Source organism: Pelophylax lessonae (genome assembly GCF_965119305.1).
Source record: "Pelophylax lessonae genome assembly, chromosome: 8".
Taxonomy (NCBI): domain Eukaryota; kingdom Metazoa; phylum Chordata; class Amphibia; order Anura; family Ranidae; genus Pelophylax; species Pelophylax lessonae.
The window spans coordinates 205,243,426-205,268,174 of NC_138775.1; the positions used below are offsets into that span (position 1 = coordinate 205,243,426).

The 24,749-nt window shown below is 41.1% G+C and overlaps 1 protein-coding gene across 3 annotated transcripts in view; it reads right to left on the minus strand.

Annotated features, from left to right (window-relative positions):
• Positions 1-870: 870 nt before the first annotated feature.
• SH3GLB1 (SH3 domain containing GRB2 like, endophilin B1) overlaps positions 871-24,749 on the minus strand; it is a 112,607-nt gene continuing 88,728 nt past the window's right edge. For 2 of the 3 annotated variants that reach the window (XM_082265725.1, XM_082265724.1), the window contains exons 7-11: positions 22,038-22,061; positions 13,893-13,982; positions 9,297-9,397; positions 5,767-5,992; positions 871-1,544 (exon numbers count right to left, since the gene is read on the minus strand). In XM_082265725.1, coding sequence (XP_082121851.1) covers positions 1,437-1,544; positions 5,767-5,992; positions 9,297-9,397; positions 13,893-13,982; positions 22,038-22,061 — 549 coding nt within the window. In that variant the 3' untranslated portion in view covers positions 871-1,436. The remainder of the gene's footprint in view (positions 1,545-5,766; positions 5,993-9,296; positions 9,398-13,892; positions 13,983-22,037; positions 22,062-24,749) is intronic. The other variant, XM_082265726.1, reaches the window with a different exon arrangement.

Consider the following 24,749-nt stretch of genomic DNA (forward strand, 5'->3'; position numbering starts at 1 on the left):
TTTATTCCTATAGATCCAGTCATTCCCAGGGAGCTGCAGATTATGAGAGTGTACTTGGCATCTCGCCATAGAAATTAATAGGATGCGCAGGTCCGGCTGGGAATACTTTAAAAAGCAGGTGTACAATCTAGGCAGCCATACCTCATTGGATCAGGGACAGGTATGTAAAAGATTGGGGAGGGTGTTCTGGGGGTGGCGGGGACTACCATAAAAATGTTACATTTTAAATTGTGCAACATTTGTGTTCCAATGTGAAAAGTGGTTTGGTGTAGTAAACCAGTGGTCTCCAAACTGGCTGGTGGGCTCGACGTGGCCCTTTGCTTGCCTTTATCCAGCCCTTGGGGTACTATTTCTCCCACTGATACAAGGCACTATACCTCCCACTGACACCAACAATGGGGCACTATTTCATCCACGAACACCATAGTTATGGCACTATTCTTCCCACTGACACCAATGATGAGGATTATTCTTCCCACTGACACCAAAGATGGAGATTATTCTTCCCACTGACACCAATGATGGGGCACTATTCTCCTACTAATACCAATAACGGGGCACTACTTCTCCCACTAATACCAATTGTTAGGGCACTATTCCTTCCACTGATACCAATGATGGAGTACTATTCCCCTCACTAATACCAACAATGGGGCACCATTTCTTCCACTGACACCAACGATGGAAATTATTCTTCCTACTAACAGCAATAAGGAGGCACTGTTTCTACTACCGCCCACAGGCTGCATTATGTAATTTTTTTTTACCCCCTCTGATCACCAAGTCTGAGGCATCTTCTACTCTCAATGGTCACAATCTGGCCCTCCTAAAGTCTGAAGGATGGTAAACTGGCCCCTTTGCCTAGAAAGTTTGGAGACCTCTGTAGTAAACCCACAAAGCCGATACCCCGATAATATATAGTAATGCAGGGCCTGAAACAGGCAGCATTCAAAGACCAGCTAATAAAACCATGTAAAGAGTTTAATCTCCGCTAAACATACCTGATAGTTCTTTGTTAACTAGGGAATGTCACAGCCTCTCTTTGTTATTTAACATTAGTATAAAACATTTGGCACAACATTTACATTTATTTTACGGAGGAGAAAATAGAATAAAAAGCCATTCACCAATCACAAAAATGGAGTAGAAAGTTATGTCCTCCCTCCAATGCATGGCAGAAGTTTGTTAATATTGACACTAGGTCAGTACAAAATTGTTAAGCCCATAATAGCCAAAAACAAAATGTTACGTGACTTGAGTGTTTTTTTCATGCAAGAAAATTGGCAGTACAGTCAAAAGCCAGTTTATATGGCTTAAATTCTTTTAAGACATTTATATGTGGAAGATCTTTACATTTTCTTTACATCAAGCTAATTGCATATAAATATTTATTTGCTGAAAATCGGCACTTCAGGAGAGAATAGAAAAAAAAAAAGTCAGTTAAGCAGCTCTAGGTAGGTAATTGGCACTTTGCCTTTCTGATTGCCCCTCTCTCCCATCAACCAATCAGAATCCATCCCAGGCATGCTATACACAGTTATCACCTAGAAGAAAGAAAATATGTATGTTAATTAGAAGTAGCAATTTTAGGTTATATTGTCAAAAGTTTATTACGAGATGTTTAACATTTTGCTCCTTTCACAGATACTGTAACATATGCAGCATCCTGGCTGTTTAAAAGCATGCAGTCATATAGAGGAAGCAAAGAACCAGTACACTGGATGAGGATAGAGAGCTGGGTCCCAGACCAAGTGTTACACTATCCTGGTAGGACTGCTTTTTTTTTTTTAACAGTCAACCCAAAAAAGTAAATCTGGCTTTTACCTAACTTTCCATAGTCAGAGGACACCTGTCTTGAGAAGCATCTGAGTTGCCATTTCTGACCATACTAATTAGCAGAGGTGGGGGACTCGAGTCACATGACTTAAGTCACCAGTTTGAGGACTTGAGACTTGCTTGACTAAAATTAATAAAAGACTCGACTTGACTTTGACTTGGTATTCATGACTTGAGACTTGACTTTGACTTGAGACATATGACTCGAAATTACTTTACTTTAAGTTATTAAATATTTGCATTTTCTCAAGATGTGTTAAAGCAAAATAATGTGCCTGTTATGTTTCTGACAGCACAGTCACTTCAAACACCTCAGTATGTTCTGATTTTTAGGACACTGGCTGTTTAACAATGGAAATACTTAACATGTTTTTAGTGACTGTGGTGTTGAAACATGACCAGACGAAGGATTTTGAGCTGATTGGGCATTCAAAGTGTTTCTTTAATATAAATAACGTGAAGCTGCGCTAGCAGATAATGAAGTGAGTAATTATGTGATGAACAATATGTGAATGACACAAAAATACGATAATAAAAAATATAAAATATGTATCAAATAACAATTGATGTGCTATTTAAAATATCAGTAATCAAAAAGGATCATATAAAGAAAAGTCCCAAATTCAGTGCAACGCAAACAGAAGTCCTCCATAACAACACAGGTAAGATTTCTTCCACTGTGCATATGAAGAATCACCCAATCTGAAGGCTTGCCAGATGTAGAATATATTACGCCAGACAACACTCATATGGATATTGGATAGTGACCTAAACCATCAAAGGTTATCCCTCTCCCGGAGTAATGGTATACCAATACCAGGTTCATGTTATCCAAAGAGCATGTAAAACATAGGAAGATCCATAGTGTAGTACGTTTAAAGGCTTTATTATTCTAAAAGAAATGCACTCACATAAGGAAATGTAATCGCTCGTAACAAATAGCCGGCCGGCTGTACAACGCTGAACACTAATGCCCGTCCTTCCGGGTCCACGTGGTGACGTCAACACGCCGGTCCCTACGCGTTTCCTGGGGGAGCGATTACATTTCCTTATGTGAGTGCATTTCTTTTATTAATAATAAAGCCTTTAAACGTTCTACACTATGGATCTTCCTATGTTTTACATGCTCTTTGGATAACATCAACCTGGTATTGGTATACCATTACTCTGGGAGAGGAATAACCTTTGATGGTTTTGGGACTTTTCTTTATATGATCCTTTTTGATTCCTGATATTTTAAATAGCACATCAATTGTTATTTGATACATATTTTATATTTTTTTATGTGTCATTCACATATTGTTTAGCACATAATTACTCACTTCATTATCTGATAGCGCAGCTTCACATTATTTATTTCTTAAGTGTTATCCCACTATAAGCTGCTGTTTTTTCTTTGTTTGGTATCAGCGCGGTTATTTTTTGTATTTGTTTCTTTAATATGCCAAGAAAATAGCACAAAGCAGTTTTGTTAATGTTGAAAATAAAACAAAACCTTTCCTGACCACTGACTTAACTGATTTAAAAGGTGAAAATTGGGGTAGATCAGTGTTTTGACTTGATTTGTGACTTGACCAAAACAAATGACTTGACTTGCTTGACTTTTAGCAGGGACTCGACTTGACTTGCTTTTCAACACAGTAACTTGGGACTTGCTTGAGACTTAAAGGTTAAGACTTGAGACTTGCTTGTGACTTGCACATGTATGACTTACTCCCATGTCTGCTAATTAGTTACCTGGCTGTCTGTTCAGTACTTTGAGTCTCTGTCCTATAAAAAGAATTTGTGACGAGACACCAATGAGAACAATCAGGGTCAAGGTCAGTGGTCACCCTTGTTCTATGCCCAGCAAATCAAGGTATTGACCAAGACTTTGGTGATCAACACCTTAAAGGGAAACTATCTTTTTTGAGCCTACAGGCCTTTAAACTGTACCATAAAATACTAATATCATACTAATATTATAATGCTAATAATATATAATCTTGGTTTCATAATGAGAAATCTCAGCAGGAGAGATTTATTTTCTCACACTTTGACCAAAAGTTTGGAAACTAGTCCTCTGCACATATAGGCAGGCAAAAAGAGGAGTCCTTGCACTGATACTGGTGTGAAAAAATGTCAGTTTGAGCTACTGAACTTTGTAGGCGGGCTTTATTCAGCAAAAAGTTTGACCCCCACGTGCTTGTATGCATGCCTGACCACGTCGGGGCATGCTCCTAATTAGACGACTGATGGTGTGCTGGAGTATTTCCTCCCAGATCTGGACCAGGGCATCCTGAACAGACCGAGGTGCAACCTGGCGTCGTCGGATGGACCGAAACAATGTCCCAGAGGTATTCTATTGGATTTAGGTCAGGTGAGCGTGGGGGAATTGTATCAATTCCTTCATCCTCCAGGAACTGGCTGCGTACTCTAGCCACATGAGGCTGGGCATTGTCGTGCACCAGGAGGAACCCAGGACCCACTACACCAGCGTAGGGTCTGACAATGGGTCCAAAGATTTCATTCCGATATCTAATGGCAGTCAGGTTGCCATTGTCCAGCCTGTAGAGGTCTGTGCGACCCTCCATTGATATGCCTCCCCAGACCATCTGACCCACCACCAAACTGGACATGCTGAACGATGTTACAGGCAGCATAACGTTCTCCATGGCGTCTCCAGATCCTTTCACATCTGTCACATGTGCTCAGGGTAAACCTGCCCTCCTCTGTGACAAGCACAGGGTGCCAGTGGCGGACCTGCCAATTCTGGTGTTCAATGGCAAATGCCAATGGAGCTCCACAGTGCCGGGCAGAGAGCACAGGGCCCACTAGAGGACACTGGGCCCTCAGGCCACCCTCATGAAGTCAGTTTCTGATTGTTTGGTCAGACATTCACACCAGTGGCCTGCTGGCGGTCATTTTCTAGGCCTCTGGCAGTGCTCATCCTGTTCCTCCTTGCACAAAGAAGTAGATGGGTCGGTCTGATGGGTTAAGGACCTTCTACGGCCCTGTCCAGCTCTTCTAGAATAACTGCCTGTCTCCTAGAATCTTCTCCATGCTCTTGAGACTGTGCTGGGAGACACAAACCTTCTGGGAATGGCACGTATTGATGTGCCATTCTGGAGGAGTCGGACGGCTTGTGCAACCTCTATAGGTATTGCCTCATTTTACCAGTAGTGACACTGACCCTAGCCAAATGCCAGTTGATCCAGGGAATATCCTACTGTCTCTCGGGGGATCAGCAAGGAATTTATTGTCACCTGCTGTAGCAAATTGGATCATGCTTTGCTGGGGTTTTTTCGCCTTCCTCTGGATCAACTGCGGGTAAAGGATTGTATGGTTGGGTTTTCAATATTGTTTTTTTTTTTGTTGGTTGAACCAGATGGTCTTGTGTCTTTTTTCAACCCGACTATGTAACTATGTAAAACTAGTGAAGAACAGTCCGAAAAGGTAAGTAGAGGAAAAAATGTCAGTGGCCTCCACCTGTATAACCATTCCTGTTTTGGAGGTCATCTAATTGTTGCCAATCTAGTGCACCAGTTTATTTAATTAACACAAAAGGCAGCTGAAACCGATTAACAAACACTTCTGCTACTTAACTGACCAGATCAATATCCCAGGAGTTTAATTGACTTGATGCTATACTCTGATTAAAAAGCGTTCCTTTAAATTTTTTTTGAGCAGTGTATAAGGCTCAGAGTACATTTTATAGCAAATTACTGCAGAAAACCAATTCCAGTGGGTTCACAACTTTTTCTTGCCATATGTGACTGCAGTCTAATGAACAAGATACTCACACAGCCGACAGCACTGAACATAAGCTTTAGGTACACAGCTCCCCTTATTATTTAATCACAATGTTTTAAATTTAGCACCTACCTTTCAGATGTTACGAACAGTTTTTAAAATAATTAGTACGGTACTAGCTGAACCCAAAACAATTACCTCATCTGCAAGAAGTGATAGTTCACTGCTGTTTGCAGCATCATAGTCATACAGAACTCTGGCCTTTCTGCTGCCACTTGTTGCTTTCAGCTCACTGAAGCCTGATGTGACAACAGAATTGCTTGCAGCGGGTAATGGAGCGGAGGCAGAGATTGACGGCAGAGGAACACTTTGCATAGGCGTTAAGGACGACTGATTATTGTTGGATACAAAAGTTGATGGAAAGCTAAAAGAAAAATATAAAAAACAAAAAGAAGCTATTGAAAAGTTTCAAAGCTGTTCAGCTTAGCAGCATTTTAAATATGTAAGTATTCGAATAATTATTCCCAGTACTGCACAAAGGGATGGAAATTACACTTAGCGTTAACATTTTTAAGGGAAACTACAGTTACTGCTTTCTGTAATGTTTTATTGAATTAAGTTGATATGAAATATACAGTGGGTACGGAAAGTATTCAGACCCCCTTAAATTTTTCACTCTGTTATATTGCAGCCATTTGCTAAAATCATTTAAGTTCATTCTTCTTCCTCATGAATGTACACATAGCACCCCATACTGGACAGAAAAACACAGAATTGTTGACATTGTTGCAGATTTATTAAAAAAGAAAAACTGAAATATCACATGGTCCTAAGTATTCAGACCCTTTGCTCAGGATTTATTAGAAGCCCCCTTTTGATCTAATACAGCCAGGAGTCTTTTTGGGAAAGATGCAACAAGTCTTTCACACCTGGATTTGGGGATCCTCTGCCATTCCTCCTTGCAGATCCTCTCCAGTTCTGTCAGGTTGGATGGTAAACGTTGGTGGACAGCCATTTCTAGGTCTCTCCAGAGATGCTCAATTGGGTTTAAGTCAGGGCTCTGGCTGGGCCATTCAAGAACAGTCATGGAGTTGTTGTGAAGCCACTCCTTCGTTATTTTAGCGGTGTGCTTAGGGTCATTGTCTTGTTGGAAGGTAAAACCTTCGGCCAGTCTGAGCTCCAGAGCACTCTGGAGAAGGTTTTTGACCAGGATATCCCTGTACTTGGCCGCATTCATCTTTCCCTTGATTGCAACCAGTCGTCCTGTCCCTGCAGCTGAAAAACACCCCCACAGCATGATGCTGCCACCACCATGCTTCACTGTTGGGACTGTATTGGACAGGTGATGAGCAGTGCCTGGTTTTCTCCACACATACCGCTTAGAATTAAGGCCAAAAAGTTCTATTTTGGTCTCATCAGACCAGAGAATCTTATTTCCCACCATCTTGGAGTCCTTCAGGTGTTTTTTTAGCAAACTCCATGCGGGCTTTCATGTGTCTTACACTGAGGAGAGGCTTCCGTCGGGCCACTCTGCCATAAAGCCCCGACTTGTGGAGGGCTGCAGTGATGGTTGACTTTCTACAACTTTCTCCCATCTCCTGACTGCATCTCTGGAGCTCAGCCACAGTGATCTTTGGGTTCTTCTTTACCTCTCTCACCAAGGCTCTTCTCCCCCGATAGCTCAGTTTGGCCGGACGGCCAGCTCTAGGAAGGGTTCTGGTCGTCCCAAACGTCTTCCATTTGAGAATTATGGAGGCCACTGTGCTCTTAGGAACCTTAAGTGCAGCAGAAATCTTTTTGTAACCTTGGCCAGATCTGTGCCTTGCCACAATTCGGTCTCTGAGCTCTTCAGGCAGTTCCTTTGACCTCATGATTCTCATTTGCTCTGACATGCATTGTGATCTGGAAGGTCTTATATAGATAGGTGTGTGGCTTTCCTAATCAAGTCCAATAAGTATAATCAAACACAGCTGGACTCAAATGAAGGTGTAGAACCATCTCAAGGATGATCAGAAGAAATGGAAAGCACCTGAGTTAAATATATGAGTGTCACAGCAAAGGGTCTGAATACTTAGGACCATGTGATATTTCAGTTTTTCTTTTTTAATAAATCTGCAACAATGTCAACAATTCTGTGTTTTTCTGTCAGTATGGGGTGCTATGTGTACATTCATGAGGAAGAAGAATGAACTTAAATGATTTTAGCAAATGGCTGCAATATAACAAAGAGTGAAAAATTTAAGGGGGTCTGAATACTTTCCGTACCCACTCTATGTCAGGTCTGGATCTAGACACTAGACACTAGATACAAAACTGCACCAACAATTATATGACCAACAATCATTTAAAGCAAAACTTTTCCCAGATATCTCTTCAATGTGGTAGAGGAGGAAAGAGAAATAGTATAGGAAGAGTGGCGATAATGTGTGCTTCCTACAGAATAGTAAAGCACAGTGCTTGTGCCCTAAAGCAGTGGTTCTCAATTCCGGTCCTCGGGACCCACCAACAGGCCAGGTTTGCAAGATAACTAAATTACATCACAGGTGATCTCATTTGCTGCTCAGTGATTGCAGTATTCTAGTCTGCATCCCCCAAGGTAATACTTAAAATCTGGCCTGTTAGTGGGTCCCGAGGACCGGAATTGAGAACCACTGCCCTAAAGTAGTTGTAAAGTCTACCTGATTTTTTTTAAAGCCGAGACATTTCTACAACATCGCTGGAGCTAGAGGGACCTCAGGTAGGCATTAGGGGGGGGGGGGGGGCTGCTGAACACAGAAGGCTTTTTATCTTCTAGAACGCATTAAGATAAAAAACCTGACTTTACAACCCCTTTAATGCATTCCCTGCAATAAGGTAAAAAAAACAAAATGCACAACTAACTCCCCTCCCACCCCAATTCTCAAACACTTAACTGGCTCCTCTCAGGATCCAGCGCTGTCTGTTTGCAGCACCGCTCCACCATTGCCATAGGCTACTGCTGGTGTCCAGATTCTGTGAGGAGGGAGCAGAGAGCGTGGCTTTGCCACGCTGCGTGTGTCTATGCATGCATGCATGCACACCCCCCCCCCCCATTCCTGACTAGAAAACATCCAGCATCATGTAGATCTTTCCTCTCAAACCTGATTGTCCCTTTCAGTCATCAGATTTAAAAAGTTTCAATCACTGAAACTCAGCATCACATGTAGGTGTTGCCTAGGGGAGGATTCATGCAAGTGATGGGCTACGGACTGAAGGCTCTTGAGAGGATTCCCTGGGGCAGGGTGCCTTAATGTCTTTAGGAAAATTGGCCACTTTCTTGCTGCTGGGCTACACTTAGTACTGTGCAAATGTTTTAGGCACTTGTGAAAATATGCTGAAAATTAAGAATACTTTCAGAAATCATTAAATTATTAATTTGTCAACTAAAAAGCTACAAAGTGCATACACAGAAGATAAACCGAATCCAAATCAATATTTGGTGTGGCCACACTTTGCATTTAAAGACTGCATTGATTCTCCCAGGTGCACTTGCACTCAGTTAGCCTTCATTCACACGAGCCTCCTGCATTTGTTTCATTTAAATGCAGGAGAGAAAGAAACCTAGATAAACTTTACATTTCCCAGAATTTATCCTGCATTTAAATGTAACTCCATTTACATGAATTTACACACATTCGGAGTATCTAATCTGCCCCCTTTCTGAAGTAAAAAAACAAAAACAAAAACAAAAAACAAATGCCATTTCATACCTGCCAAGCTGCTTCTGAAGGTCCAGCATATACTGATAACACTGTGCAAAATAGGTCATCTGAGCTTCCACAAAGTCATTCATACAGCGCAGATGATGTGCCTTCAGAATAAATGAAATTCAAATGAAATTATTACCTAGTGCTCCATTACGCATATACGAATGACTACACCTTGAAAGAACATGTTCTGCTGGATTTCTCTTCTCCCTACTGAGGACGCCTGGCTGCATTTCAGAAAATCTCCTAGCTTAGCCAAAGAGGCCAACAAGCCATGGAAAGATTAACAGTGTAACATCACATAACTTTAGTTTTACAGCAAGATTGTAAAGGTAACTTTTCACCCTCTAGTATCTTTAAAGTCAACCTGTCACACAGTAAGAAGTTTCAAGGAAGCACTTTTCTGAAAGTTCAAAACAATACGTAACCTTTCCTGCTGAAAGAGCTGCTGAACTCCATGATGTTGCTGGGGATTGGGCTTCCTAAAATCCACTGTGAAATGAGGACTTCTGAGAATGTCAATCTCCTAGGTCCTCTACGGCAGTGGTCCTCAACCCTGGCCTACAGGGCCCACTAACAGGCCAGATTTGCAAGATAACTGAAATACATCCCAGGTGATATAATTTGCTGCTCAGTGATTGCAGTACTCTAGTCTGCATCTCCCCAAGGTAATACTTAAAATCTGGCCTGTTAGTGGGCCCTGAGGACCGGAGTTGAGGACCACTGCTCTACGGTATCAGGACAACATCCCCCGGGACATAATCCCCCGGGGACAACATCCCCCGGGCAATATCCCCCTGGACATAGGGTTAGAGGGGGGGTATTGTCTAGGGGGAGGTTGTCCAGGGGGGGATATTGTCCTAGAATCGTCCTCCACGGTTCTCACTGGTTCCTCCAGCTGACCTTATTGTCATCACAGTCTCCTGTTGTGAATTGCAGAGAACCCAGGAGATCACTTTCTGAATGGTTTGTTTCACCAACAGACTTCAGAGAACCATTTCTCAGCAAAATATACTCAATTTCCTGTCATAAGGACAGGAAGTGAAAGTCCAGTGAATGGTTTCTCAAATAATAAAAAGTCAACCCTTACCCACTCTAACCAATACACTGACAAGTCCTTTTATTTTAAACCAGAAGAAACGGACATCATAAACTAGGGCGAACAAAAATTGTATTGCAACTCTCATCCACTTCACATGCATCAATCACGTCTTCACCTAAGGACACCCAGATGACACAGAAGTAAGATGGTGAACACTTGTCAAGGTCATCCACTGCAAATAAGTATAACTTGAGAGTTACAGCTGGACACTCTGTTCCCATTACAAGTAAGGATGCGGCTTTATCTTTTTATATGAACCTGGTTATACCCTGTATCCATTAAAAATAAGAGTGTACCAGCCAGGAATAGATGCCACTCGTTTTTGTGTACTTGCCTCCAATTAAACCAACTCCATATGCTTGAGTGTACTTCCAATACCATCAAACATCCGGAGTAACAAAAGTTAAAAAGAATAGTGTGAATAGCACTCGGACAGAGCTTATATTATACACACCAAACCATTTTTCGAAAAACTTCAAATGTTTTTATTTTATTTTTTTACAGTTTGGAAACCAAACAAATTATAAATGAGTGTATGCTGATAACCATCAAACCGTTTAAGTTACAACAAATAAACCAAAGGGGGGTCTTGGAGGCTATAAAAAAAAAAAAAAAAAAGGTCTTGGAATCTTCAGTAGAAACCCCATTCACCAATTTCCGGAATATATTAAAATGCACAGCAGATGTCAGAGATACAAACTTGGGAGGCACAGAATACAGATGCATATCTGTACCCTCCAAAAAACCCATCCCAGTGGTGACCAATACTGTATTCACATAGTAGTAAATTTACATTAGAGGCAATCAGAAATTCATCTGCAGCTGCTTGCAGACTTGAAGGCAGATTGAGTTGTGAGAAATCAAGATGTACAGGTATGTGTTGGAAGAAAGAAAAGTATACATGAAGCTTTGTTCAGAGTGCTGCTTAGAATAGGGGTTCTGAGTATAACGTAATGAGTAAGAAGCCTCTATAATTCACCAATAGCTTGTGTGCAAAATTGAACTGGGGCATAGAAATGGGTTTTGTATTAGGCACAGCCTCTCTCGGAAATCACTTTCTGCAGTATCATTTCGAATTACCCCCTCTGAGGGCCGCATATGCCCAGTTTCTGAATTGCCATTGTTCTTGCTGCTTTCCACCACATTGGAACTCAGTGCTGGAAGTGACTGCTTGCCTTTGTGATCTACAGCTTTTAGTGAAGTTTAAATAGTTTTTTTGAACCACAAGCTAGGCCAAATGAACTATTACCTTCACTAAAAGATGCAACAGCTGGGAGTTCTGTATAAACTGTATGTAGCCTTAGCTACATACAGTACACAACGCTGTGTTCCAGCAGTGGGATGGGAACTTCCCATTCCACACCTGAAATGAAACTGAGTCGGGCTTAGCTGTGCTTAGCCTTTCACAGGAAGCTTTGTATTCTAAATCCTTGTACACACAATCAGATTATCGAACAAATGTCCGTCTATTTTTTCTTGCATGCTAGCCTCATATCCAAAAGTAAAGAGGTTACTCAACATACAAAAATTCTCGTATGACAAAATTCAACTTCACAAGTGATGTCATGTGTTGAACTGTTTTATATGTATTCCTTCGTTCCCGAGCATGCATAGTCTTGCTCTTACGATTTCTTTCTAACAAAAACTGTACTAATTAAATGAAAATTGGACATTGTGTTCACGTACGATAAAAATCGTTATAGCCTGCACATCCAGTTTTAGTTGTCCAAAACTGAAAATTGGCAGATCGTTCTTCGGAGGAAATTTTACTTCCGATTTTTTTATCGTGTGTACGGGCCTTTAGAGTGAATACAAAACTTCCACCTGATTGGCAGAAGTGGAGATGTGGGTGGATGACTTTGCGATCTCCGCCTCAGCCAAGGTAAGCTTTGTAATATTTCAAAGAATACTAAAGGCCCGTACACACGTACTGATTGTCAGCCGTAAATATTCGGCCAACGTCCGATCGGCCGATTGTCAGCTTGTTAGTATGATGCTTCCGACAACCAACTGCGACTTTTCGGCCGAACAAAATCTGGTGTGCAGGCTTTAAAATTTTTGTTGGCCAACAAAGAACGGCCGATTGTTCGTCAGTCAGTACAGATTTCGGCCGACAAAAATGTGATGATCAAGACTGGGCATGCTCAGTGAAGAAAAAACACACGAAAAGTTGACCAGAACATGACATCACTTCTGCAGTTGGTTGTTGTTGGCCGACAAAATTCGTGTGCAGTCTTGAGCACTTTTCAACCAACAAAACAGCACCGGACAAAAGACGGCCGATCGTTCGGCCAACAATCGGTACGTGTGTACGGGGCTTAAGTCTACAGCTCAGCCCGACTTAATTTTTGTTCTAGGTGTGGGATGGAAAGTTCCCATCCCACTGCCAGTACACAGCACTGTATACTGCAGGTAGCTATGGCTACATACAGTATATACAGCGCTCTCAGCTGCTGCATCGCTTAGTGAAGGTAATAGTTCATTTAGCTCAGCTTGAGGTTCACACAAACTATTAAAAACTCACTAAAAGCTGTAGACAAGCTTTAAAGAATATGCAAACTCAACATTTTATATTCTTGATATGTGCCTGCTGTACAATGTACTTGTATGATTTTATCAGCATTTTAACCTTTTAATAAACTTGCCAATTTGATTTAAGACAAGAGACTCAGCAGAGCACATTGTCATTGTTTCTGGGAGCGCCATTATACCCATCTACTTGTTGCACTATTTGTTTCTCAGTCAGGATCTGGGCTTTGGGTAGGCTGCAACCCTGACATGACTTTTGGCTGACGGTGATTTTTGGTTACTATTCGTCCACCCCATTTCATCTTTGAGCTTTGGATACCTGCCCTACAGCGCCAGGATTTTTTTGTATGTAATTTGCTGATGTATTTACTTGTATGATAAAGCATCCTGACCTCTTTGATTGCTTCCTTTAAGTGAAATCCCTGGTGTTCAGGCCATTCCCTCTGCTTTCCCATCAACTGACCACATTAGGCATGGAAGCACGGCGTGGTCAATTCTCCAGCTATGCTGAGAACGCAGCCTGGTCGTCTCCAATGATCAGACTTGTCCTGATACCTCCCTATCTCCCAGCCCCCCCCCCCCACCCCAAGCACAGCCTTTCACTGGGAGGATCAGTGTGCCACTTCTCCTCCCCCATCTCTCTGAGGTCCTAATGCAATCAATATGTGATCACTTTCTACATAAAGGGAAAAAAAGGTATTTGTACAGGTATTTTAACCTATACATAAATGTTTTGCCTTTTATTTCTATTTTAAAACGGAATAATTGTTATACAAGGTAAGGGTTTACATATACTGTAAAAGTATTTGGTCACGAATAGTTATGACTGCAAAAATTCAGTAATTCGTAAATATTTGAGTCAGCAGATTAATTTCCTCTAAATTACAGCTACAATTAAATGCAAACCTATATCAGCCAGCAGGTTAGATCATGTGAACCGGTTACCATTGTCCATGTCTATAACTTACATGTGTACTGCTTATGCCTTCTAGCAGTAATCTAGTAATCTCAGCTTGGCGGTCAAATTCACTTTGCGTTATCCGGAGTTCCTGTTCAGCCTGCGAAGAGAGAATAGCAATGATGAATGGCCTTCCCTATGTACATTTCCAAAGACAGTCAGTTTGAGTAATCAATAGTGCACAGTATTCTATTACTGGATGCGCTCCGCTTGTTAGTCTGCACAGAAGGCAATGACCCATGTGCTGCTTTCACCAGCCACAGTTCACTGGCTCAAATGCAGCTTGCACATGCAGTTTTTACCTAGAACAGTAAACACAAGAGCTGCTAAGTTGTCTTCATTCCCTGAAAAGCTAAACAGAGGTTTTATTTCAAGTGACTTACTTAGTTTAGCCAATATACTAACCACATAAAATTCACATTAGGTTCCAGCTTCCAAGTAACTTCAATAACGGCTACTGCCGACCATTAAGCAATAAAAAATGTTCACTTGTGATTACGCAATTCATCCTATCCCCTAAAAAATTTCATAACACAGGGAAGTGACGGTAAAAAACCTGTCTATGCTTAAGCTAAAAAGCTGTTCAGCAAACAATTAAGAAAAAAACAAAAGAAGGACTTGTTACCCATATTAGCCATTTAGAATTTTTGCTAAATTTTCATATATATATATATATATATATGTATATATATATATATATATATATATATATATATATATATATATATATAATGAAGATGATGCCAGATTCTTTTTGGCAGCAACTTCAGCGTTACTCTTATTCTGTTTTTGTTTTACAGCTAATCTTACAGCAGTATATTTTTCGATGAAGCATATATTGAGAGTCTAAAAAAAGGTTTTGCCTCTAAAGAAGGGAATTACTCCTAACTCTTGTGTCCATTCATCAATAAATATATAGACATCCATCCAAGAAACAATGGTAGTGTTTCTAGACCATTTTAGCAGGATTTCTGTTACAGGAAGAACTAACAAAGTAGTACAAAATCTGCAGCTATTTTTTTTTTTTTTTTTACAATTACTGAAAACACAAATCACAATCATGTGTGCGTCTGATTCATCAGTGGTCGGAGTCGTTGATATAGAGGGCCTCAAGTACTGTCCCTGAAATCACAAAAAGGGCTGCACATAAAAGTCAGTGAAAGAAATTCTACAGAAAGCTGTCAAAGACTGCAGACATGCAACAGGAGATGGTCAGAGTACAGGCACACTAAGAAGAAATGGTCAGACTGCAGACATGATACAGCAGATGGTCAGAGATGGTTGATAAGCTACAATAGTCAGAGACCATGCATGACCAAACATGCTATAGAATTTGTTGGAGACTAAGAACATGCTTCAGGGGACGGTCCCAAACTGGAAATCTTGCACATGCCTGCTACAGATCACAGTTTTTACACCGCCTTTACAAAATGAAGTTTACATAATTTTTCTCCCTATAAGCCTTTTAAAAAATGACTTGTGCCACATCTGATATTTCTCTTAAGGCCACTTTCACACTTGTGCAGTCTAAAAGTTGCGCGATTTTACTGCGATTTTGACTGTACTTGAAGCAACGCTTATGTCTATGGACCTCAAAACACGTCAAAGTTGAACCAAAGTAGTATATATAAAAAAGCAGGTGCGCTAAACTTATGTGAATAAACCAAAATATCTCGTGTTCTACTGGTGAGTTATTCAATCTTCACAAAAATAATACCAGTGTAGGATATATAATGGGTTATCTGATGAAACTGATGTCTTCACACGAAGAACAGTACCTCTCATCAGATAAATTGAATAAAATCAAATATAATTGACAACTAAATCATATCACATAAAGGAGTGTGTGCACAAACAGTTCCTTTGAATAGTGACAAAAAAAAAAAAAAAATTGTACAAACAATTCTGTGATGTATACAATTGAATACACTTATTCAAAGTGCAAAGAAAAGTCCATAAATTAGTGGTACTTCTTGAAGAATTCCAGGTGACAAATACAGCAACTCCTGTGCAGTGAACACCCACCACCTAAGCTAGATTAGCCTCTTACCGGAGCGAAAGAAAACAAGGGCGTACATGTTGTACACCGGCTGGTCGGGTCCTTCTCAGGCCACCAGGCGCTGCCATCCAGCCAGGGCTTTCCTTAATCCATCGTGGTACTGGACGCCCCCCCCCCCCAAGTGGCTCTGCAGGTCGTTCACCGCCCGCCACCAGCGGCTTCAACCTGGACAGGATACCGGTTTGGAATGTTGTTTATTGATTTTTATCAATCCACACATATGGTTTTAATAAATATGACTTTTCATCATGGGCTGTTCTAACCTTCATTATACTAACCTTGGATAGCGCTGCTCCCTTTTCCCTTTGCAAACCATTATACTGGCATCAGTATTTTTCAAGCAGCAACACCATTGGTCAGTTGAAACTTTGGTAGTGTAATTACTGCAGTGTCAGCACTGGAACTTTGGTATTCTCTAACATCCACCAGCTCTGTGATGTCAACAGAGGAGTGGAAGAGGACTCCAGTGGCAACCTGTGAAGCTCTGGTGAACTCAATGCCCAAGGGGGTTAAGGCAGTGCTGGAAAATAATGGTGGCCACACAAAATATTTACACTTTGGGCCCAATTTGGACATTTTAACTTAAGGGTATTCTCACATTTGTTACCAGCGGTTTAGACATTAATGGCTGTGCGTAGAGTTATTTTGAGGGGGCAGCAAATTTTCAATGTTATACAAGTTGTACACTCACTACTTTAGGGAGAAGATTGCCTACACAATCTTCTTATAGCCTAGGCCATCTTTACGTAGAGCAACAATTCTTTTTTTCAGATCCTCAGAGAGTTCTTTGCCATGTTGAACTTCCAGTGACCAGTATGAGTGAGAGCGATAACACCAAATTTAACACACCTGCTCCCCATTCACACCTGAGACCTTCCATCACTAACCAGTCACATGACACCGGGGAGGGAAAGTGGCTATATTGGGCTCAATTTGGACATTTCCACTTAGGGGTGTGCTCACTTTTGTTGCCAACGGTTTAGACATTAATGGCTGTGTGTTGAGTTATTTTGAGGGGACAGCAAATTTACATTGTTATACAAGCTGTACACTCACTACTTTACATTGTAGCAAGTGTCATTTCTTCAGTGTTGTCACATGTAAAGATATAATAAAACAATATACAAAAATGTGAGGGGTGTAGTCACTTTTGTGAGATACTGTAAATACTGTAGCTACTTGGCTCTTTGGGTTATACAGTTTGAATTGCAGTTTCTGCAAATCCTTGCCATTGCAGGTGAATGCATAGCTGGTTAATACAAAACAGCATGTATAAATTTAGAGTGGTTCTGTAAAGCCCATGTCCTGACCACACTATTTGTTGCAGTTTTGGGATATAACCAAATATTGATATCTTTAATCTGTGGTCCCCTGACAAAATAAATACATTAGGCTTTTAAATGAGAACAAATTAAGAACATGGTCTTAATAGCTTTGATAATTATATAATTCAGTCTTCCAAAATGAGTCTCACTCAACTTTATGTTAAATGGATAGCCACACAGTAGAACCACACTGCTGAGACTCTCTACCTACAGTATATGAGGTTACCTCCAAAGCGAGTCATGTTGGATGGACCCAAAAACAGGTTTAAAGTTCCCATGGTATGCTTAGAAGTCTGGATCTGACTGGCAAACACAACTGGCTGACTGACCTTCGCTAAAACCCCACCATTTCTAATGACCCCTTCCATAAACCATCAGTGCCTAGTATAAGCTCTCACAATGTTATGTCAAATGCTAAGGGCAGTTCCATTAGATTGTCTTTATGGCTTCATCTTATTGTAGCCAAGCTCTTTCTACTTAAAGCGTAACTCCACTTTTGTTGGTAAAAAAAAACATTCCCCTCTAAGTAATCTATGTACATTACAAGGATTTTAACAAACTTTGCTGCAGATTGGTTATGGTTTGTTCCTCTGTGCTTAGCGGGTAAAATGGGAGTGTTTTTATAATCATCTGTAAGCTGTGGCAGCTGCAGGGCTCTAATGAGGAAATCTGCTGGGCCTGCATCCCCTTAGACATGCTCCTATTGGGACATTTTTGTTGCAGGGGATGCCAGAAATCTGACTTGTATCTTAGGCAGACTTCTGGGAAAATTGTTGAGCCAATCACACAAACAGGAAATAATGTTTCTGGGGTGTGGTCAGTACACTATTCTGTGTAAAGAACAGCTCTATGTAGCCCTATTGCATTTCAATTTTAGAAAATGACAACAGCTGCAGATTGAAAATGGTAATTTTTAATAACATTCAATTACAATATGATGTGTGTCGCAATTGTATAAGCTATATTATTTTTTCTTTGCTATTTTTTTCCTCACAAAAGTGGAGGTACCCTTTGAAGTCCCTTAGGGGTGTGGATAACCCCACCCCCCCCCCCTTTTTCTTTGCTTTGTCCTGCCATCCCTCGTTCCCCATACTTTACGTTTTGGCAGTCGTTAGGGGTATTGTCAGTTATCAAACAGGTGACCAGTTTTAGTAGTACAGATATCAGTAGTCAAAACTATGTTTTGTATTAACCACTGACAGATTGTAACTTTTCATGTGTATCGTGGTATTGTGTATTTCAGACAGCATTCCATGCTACCATCCCTATGCCTTCAATACCATTATCATCTTGATACAGTTTGCATGCCCCCCTTTGTATATTTGAAAAAAAAAAAGTGGTAAGGGCAAAGTTCAACTCTGGGTGGGTGGGGATTAGCTCAAAATAGTTTATTACAGGTTCTCTGGTAATAATTCTTCTGTCACATAATGTGACAGTGGACTCTGTATAGAGTCTAACTACTTGAAATGTATACCTGCAAAACAAATCCTGGGTCACTTCTCGAAAAACACTACATTTTTATGTATATTTTACACTTATGCTACAATAATTGCAATTTGTAACCCTAGGGACCTTTCAAATTAAAAAATGGCATGCAGGAAACCTGCATTCCAGTTTTCCACACGGCATTCAAATCGAACAACCCTTGCGATCTGCAGCCGGTTTCAGCGTGAAGTTAAAGTGGAGTTCCAGCCTCAAAACGAAAATTTGACATCCGCTTGCTCCAAAGTAACCTGAAAAAGAATTGGATAATCACAAATTTTTTTTTTTGCTTTATTTACCTTGCTTTTGAAGAAAATATACTTACCTTCCTTCCACTTCCTCCCTCTTCTGCGGCCACGCCGTGACTTCCTGCTTACACTGACTCCTGGGAGCCGAACGTCATCGCTCCCAGGAGTCAATACGCCTGCACCGGCCCTGCTCGTCACTTCCGGTGCAGGCACGTCATTCCCTGCTAAAACAGCTTCCGGGCCAGGAAGCTGTGCAGGGATGACGCGCCTGCACCAGAAGTGACGAGCAGGGCCGGTGCCGGGCATTCTGGGACTCAGACGTCACCGAAGAGGACACTCTGGCGGCTTCAGCTGCACACACCTGAGATGGCAGCGCTGGACAAGACATTTTCAAGGTAAGTATTTCTTCTAAAAGGTAAGTGAACCCAGGGACAGTTCAGATGCTATCATTGCTGAAATGCACTAGCCCTGAGTGTCCCGGGGGTATTTTTATCGTAAAAAAATTTTTGAGGCCGAAACTCCGCTTCAACAACATCCCAAATGCAGGTCACAAACGCAGTGCATTTGCCCACAACGGATCACATGATATAAATGCATCATGCAATCCATTTTCAGTGTGTTTTCAAAAGAAGTGCGTGCACTACTTTTGGTGTAGTGCGATTTCAATCGAGCTGCACACAACAGCATGTAAATCACACAGGAACATGCATCCTAGTGGGAATGGGCCCTAAATTCTCAAATACTCTACAAAGAAAAAGAAATCCCCTGCCAGGGTGATACATTATAAGGCAAACAGCCAACTTCTACTCACATCATTCAGGAAACAATAATTAAATATCCAATAATTGTAACTTCATAGTGTGCATTGCTACTCAATACCTTACAAAACAAAAATGTATGTAAAAAATATATAATCAGAGGTGAACAGTCATAAAACAATGTGACGATGTCTAGTAATATGGGTGTGATCCTTTACTGTCACACACACACCCATGTAACTAGACAAACTAAGGCTAGTGCTGTCATGCCATCATTCTGTAATCATGCAGATTTGTGCTTTCATATCTGGTGGATAAATCAAGCAATTTTTTTTTTCAGGAGAAACCCTCTGTTGTGTTCCATTGTCTAGCTATATGTGGTATTTATAAGAAAATACAAAAATGATGTGGGATAATAGTGCATGCTCCAGAAATCTTAGCATAACGATTAAGTGCTTGCATCTGAAAAAAAAACAAAAAACACACCACACAAAACCTTATAGATGCAAATGAACCAACCAACACGTCCCCCCCCAAATAAAGAATTCTACTTTTTTAAAAAAGAAAAAAAATGGATTTTTGTACTTACCGTAAAATTATTTTCTCTGAAGTTAAATCGACAGACGCAGCTACATATCAGCTTAGACCATTGGGTTATGCTCCCCCAATGAGGAATAGGCACTAGGCAGGAAAAAGCTTTACCATGCCTATGTGGGCTGTCCCTGCAGGAATAACCCCACACATTCTGCTACAGCAGCCAGTTTCATTGCAAGCAGTGTTTAGAAGACACAACAACCCCATTCACTCAAGCAGAGGTGCAGGTGCTGCGTCCGTCGATGAACTTCAGAGAAAAGGATTTTACGATAAGTACAAAAATCCAGTTTTCTCTATCGATCGATAGATGCAGCTCCATATCTTCTTAGACCATTGGGATGTCCCAAAGCAGTATTAATATGAGGGGTGGGAAGACAACGCAAAGAAGAATGTAACTCCCCAAAGGCTAAACATAGCCAACCAGGTAATATGGAGCTCAACCAGGAACAACTGGAGCTCACGTAGTAAAAAATCATACACCCTCAAAAAGAACAAAAAAGATTCTCTTTAAACAGCAGCCTGCAAAACCTTGCGGCCAAAAGAAGCATCCGAAGATGCCAACACATCAACTTTGACTTTGTTTGCAGTCACTGGGAAAGGAGGAACCTGACCCTTCAGTGAATAAGCGTGAACAACGGTCTGCCTGATCCACCTGAAAAATGGTCACCGCAGACACAGCCAATCCCTTATGAGGACCCTCAGTAAGGACAAAAAGAGCATCGGACTTTCTAAACTTTCTAAAAGACTCAGTAACCACCAGGTAAACTCTGATCGCTCGAACCACATTCAAAGAATGCTTGCGACAGAGTGAAGGCAGCACAATGTTTTCATTCAAATAAAAATCAGAAACCACTTTTGGGAGAAAAGATTGTATTTGGTCGGAGAACCACTTTATCTCTGTGGACCACCAGATATGGCGAACAGCAGGAAAATGCCGCCAATTCAGACACTCCGCGGGCAGAAGTGATAGCCGCGGGCAGAAGTGATAGCCACCAAAAAAGGCAAACTTCTGAGATAATGAAATTAAATTTTCCTAATGTTCTCAAAAGGAGGCTTTTGAAGAACAGAGAATACCAGATTTAGATCCCACGGAGGTAGCGGGGTGGGGGGGGGGCTGCTTGTCAGGGGGTACGCTGTGACTCAGGGCGTTCCAGGTCGATCGCATCCCAGTGAGATTTGTCCATTCGCAGGCTTGTCCCCATCCATCTGGGCTCTGTCGTGGCGAGGCCTAGTTCTTGACTATAACCTGCTCACGCTCGCTGGCCAGGCTGGGAGAAGATAGGGATCTAGAATATCCAATCCGAAACCACAGCCGTCTGTTACTTGTAGTTCTCCAGGAACTCTAACTAGTGAAAATAAAAATCACAAAACAAGTTTCCCTATTATAGCTAAGACCGAAGTCCCAGCAGGGAGCTAGGTCCTATTCCTAAACTAGGCAGAAACAAAGTGACTGCTGTAGCAGAGTGTGTGGGGTTATGCCTGCAGGGTCAGCCCCCATAGGCGTGGTAAAGCTTTTTTCTGCCTAATGCTTTTTCCTGATTGGAGGAGCGTAACCCAATCGTCTAAGAAGATATGGAGCTGTATCTGTTGATGAACGATAGAGAAATCCCTTTAAACAAGTAATGTGTATAAAGTTAGTATGATGTAAAACAGTTCTCATATGTGGTCACCTCTATGCCACGTACTCACCCTCGTCACCTCCTCAGTCCACATCTGATAAGCATTAAAACACAAAACAAATCAAAATTATCTATATACCACATAAATCTTTATATCTACACTATATAGTTTCCATGGATCTTGTTTTTCCACAATCTAGATGCAAAGATTTGCATATGGTATTCAATAATTATTTGACCCCAACACAAAACACATAGGACAGACAAGTATAGGACAAGGACATCTCCCTCAGCAGATTAATGTTAATATGAACCTCCATTCAAAATAGCCAGAAATACAGAGGGGAAGGGTAGCAATCTCTATCAAATTTTAATTGTGGTCTGTACCCTTGTTGGGGAGAACTCCTCTCTGATGACCACACAGGATGGGAGGATACCTACTCAATGGAGACAATGAAAGAAATTAAAAATCAGACTTAAATTGTAATGCCTCCCCACTCAAAGCAAAACAAAAGAAAATGTTTTAGCTGAAGTTCCACCTTAAGGTTTAGATAGGCTTGGTGCTAGGTTTACATCTTGTGACTGTGTTGGCATCCTATAGGTTTGAGTTGGCAAAGCTGTGGTAGTTTAACGCAAAAAGTTGGCAGGACTGCTGCTTTCAAACTAATTGAAAGGCAGTACAATGCACAAAATCGCATTTCCACTGACCATCTGATTGCCAGGAGATCACCATGAATCCCACATGTCCAAATCTACCCACCAACATCGAACATCTATTTGTAGGCTGTGGAAAAATAGTGATGCTTATTATATCAACATTACTAATAAAAAAAAAAACTAAACTATACTATTGCAACCTTTCGAGGGAAAGGAATGAAACTATAGTTCCGTTCAGACCACCTGCCACTAACAACCAGCAGAAGCACAGTGGTATATGTCAAAAAGGGAAGAATTGAATATCATACGCTTTTTTAATAACTCTCCCCCTTTAATGGGCTACAGAACAAAACTACACATTTAAGTCTTTAGAATTCCAATACTTTGTTTTTTATGTTTCTTATTATCCCCCCATTTACCTCTCATCACATGCATATGACAAGCTTTTGTGAAAGGATGAAAAGACATTAACAGATTTCTTTCAACTTGAATTTACAGTAAATTTGAAGATAATCATGTGCAAAGTAAAGAGATGCTATAAAGAACAGTACTTGTTTAGGTTCCATGATGAGCTCGTATAGAAGAATAAGGGTCTCATTATATTGTCGTCAATGCTGGAAGATTAATGCAAGCAGTCGATTAGCGCGGTCCATTTAATAAACTGAGTACTTAGAGTACAGAATGTTTAGACATTCAAGACCTCTAGTATAAAGTGTCTGAATAACATCAGTCTTTTCTCTTAGTAACCAATCATTACTTACATGTTCTAACCTGCCCTAGTAACAGGAAAGAAAAGAGCCAATTAGTTGCCAAGAGGAACTGGAAACAGATTATAGTATAATAGGATTTTAGACTTTCCGTAAAAAACTTTTTTGGAGTACATTATGGGACAGCAGGAGTATTCAGGTACGTTGGGTTATGCTGCTGTCTTCAGGGGATCGAGCACTGGTTAAACAAAGCTGTAAAAACAGCTCAGTATAACCTCTCTCGCTCCAAGCATGCCTCAGCTTTGTTAGAAAGCAATAGTAGTAGTTAATCATAAAAACAGAGGGAAGGGACTTGGGTCCAAGAAAAGGATTTTGTGGCAAGTCAAAACCCCTATTTCCTCAACCATACATTATGGGACACAGGAGGAGTATTGAGGTACACTTTGACACCCAAAAGCAGTTCAACTAAGGGATGGATAACAGAGCAACAAAAGCCGACAGGCCCACAAAAAACCACAGACTAACAGGGGAGCTACTTTAAAAACCTTATGACTGATGGATTAAATATCCACCCGGTAAAACGCAGGTAAAAAAAATATGCATTTTTTTTTTTCAGCAAACCATAGGAGTAATGCCACAGTCCCGCAGACTGTCTTGTGTAACTGTCTGCCCATACCTCAGATATGGGAACGCAGTTGCACTCTGACAGGAAAGCTCTATGAACTACCTAGAGCGATCACCATCACTCTGGTAGTTCATTAGGAACTAAAAGCCAACAGGCGTTTTATATTGCAACAGAAAGCGGGGGAAGAAGATCTCCCTCTCACTGTGAAAACAGGGACAGCAGGGGGGGGGGGGGGTATTTGTCTAACATGTACCATGTTACTAAAAGTGGTGAACTTTTGCTTTAACGTGTGGACAGAAAACCAGCTGGCAGCCTTGCAAATCCGAGAAAAAGATGCCTAATGCTGAAAAGTTCATGAAGCACTAACTGATCTAGTGCCTTGAGGTCATAAGCTTGAATGAGGAGTTGTAAAATTCCCCTGATGATACTGGAAAAAGAAAAGAAGCAGGTTGCACCCTACAGGGACCTTCGGGATGGACAAAACAAGAGTAGAACTGTCATAAGTGGGCTGTAGCTAGGATATCAACGCAAATAGTACCGCATAAGACAATAGAGGGAAATCTCTATGGATGTTTTTGAGCAGGACAGAAAGATGGTAGATCACTGTCCTGGTTAAGGCAAAACCGTATTACGAAGAAAAGAGGCCATGGCCCTCAAAACAACCATGGAGCACAAAAAAGGGTTCTTTACAGGATGAGGCCGCCAATTTAGAAACTCATCTATAAGAAGAAGTGATAGTGCTGTGAAAGGCAACCTTGAGAGTAAAGATAGACCAAGGACAATCGCTAACAGG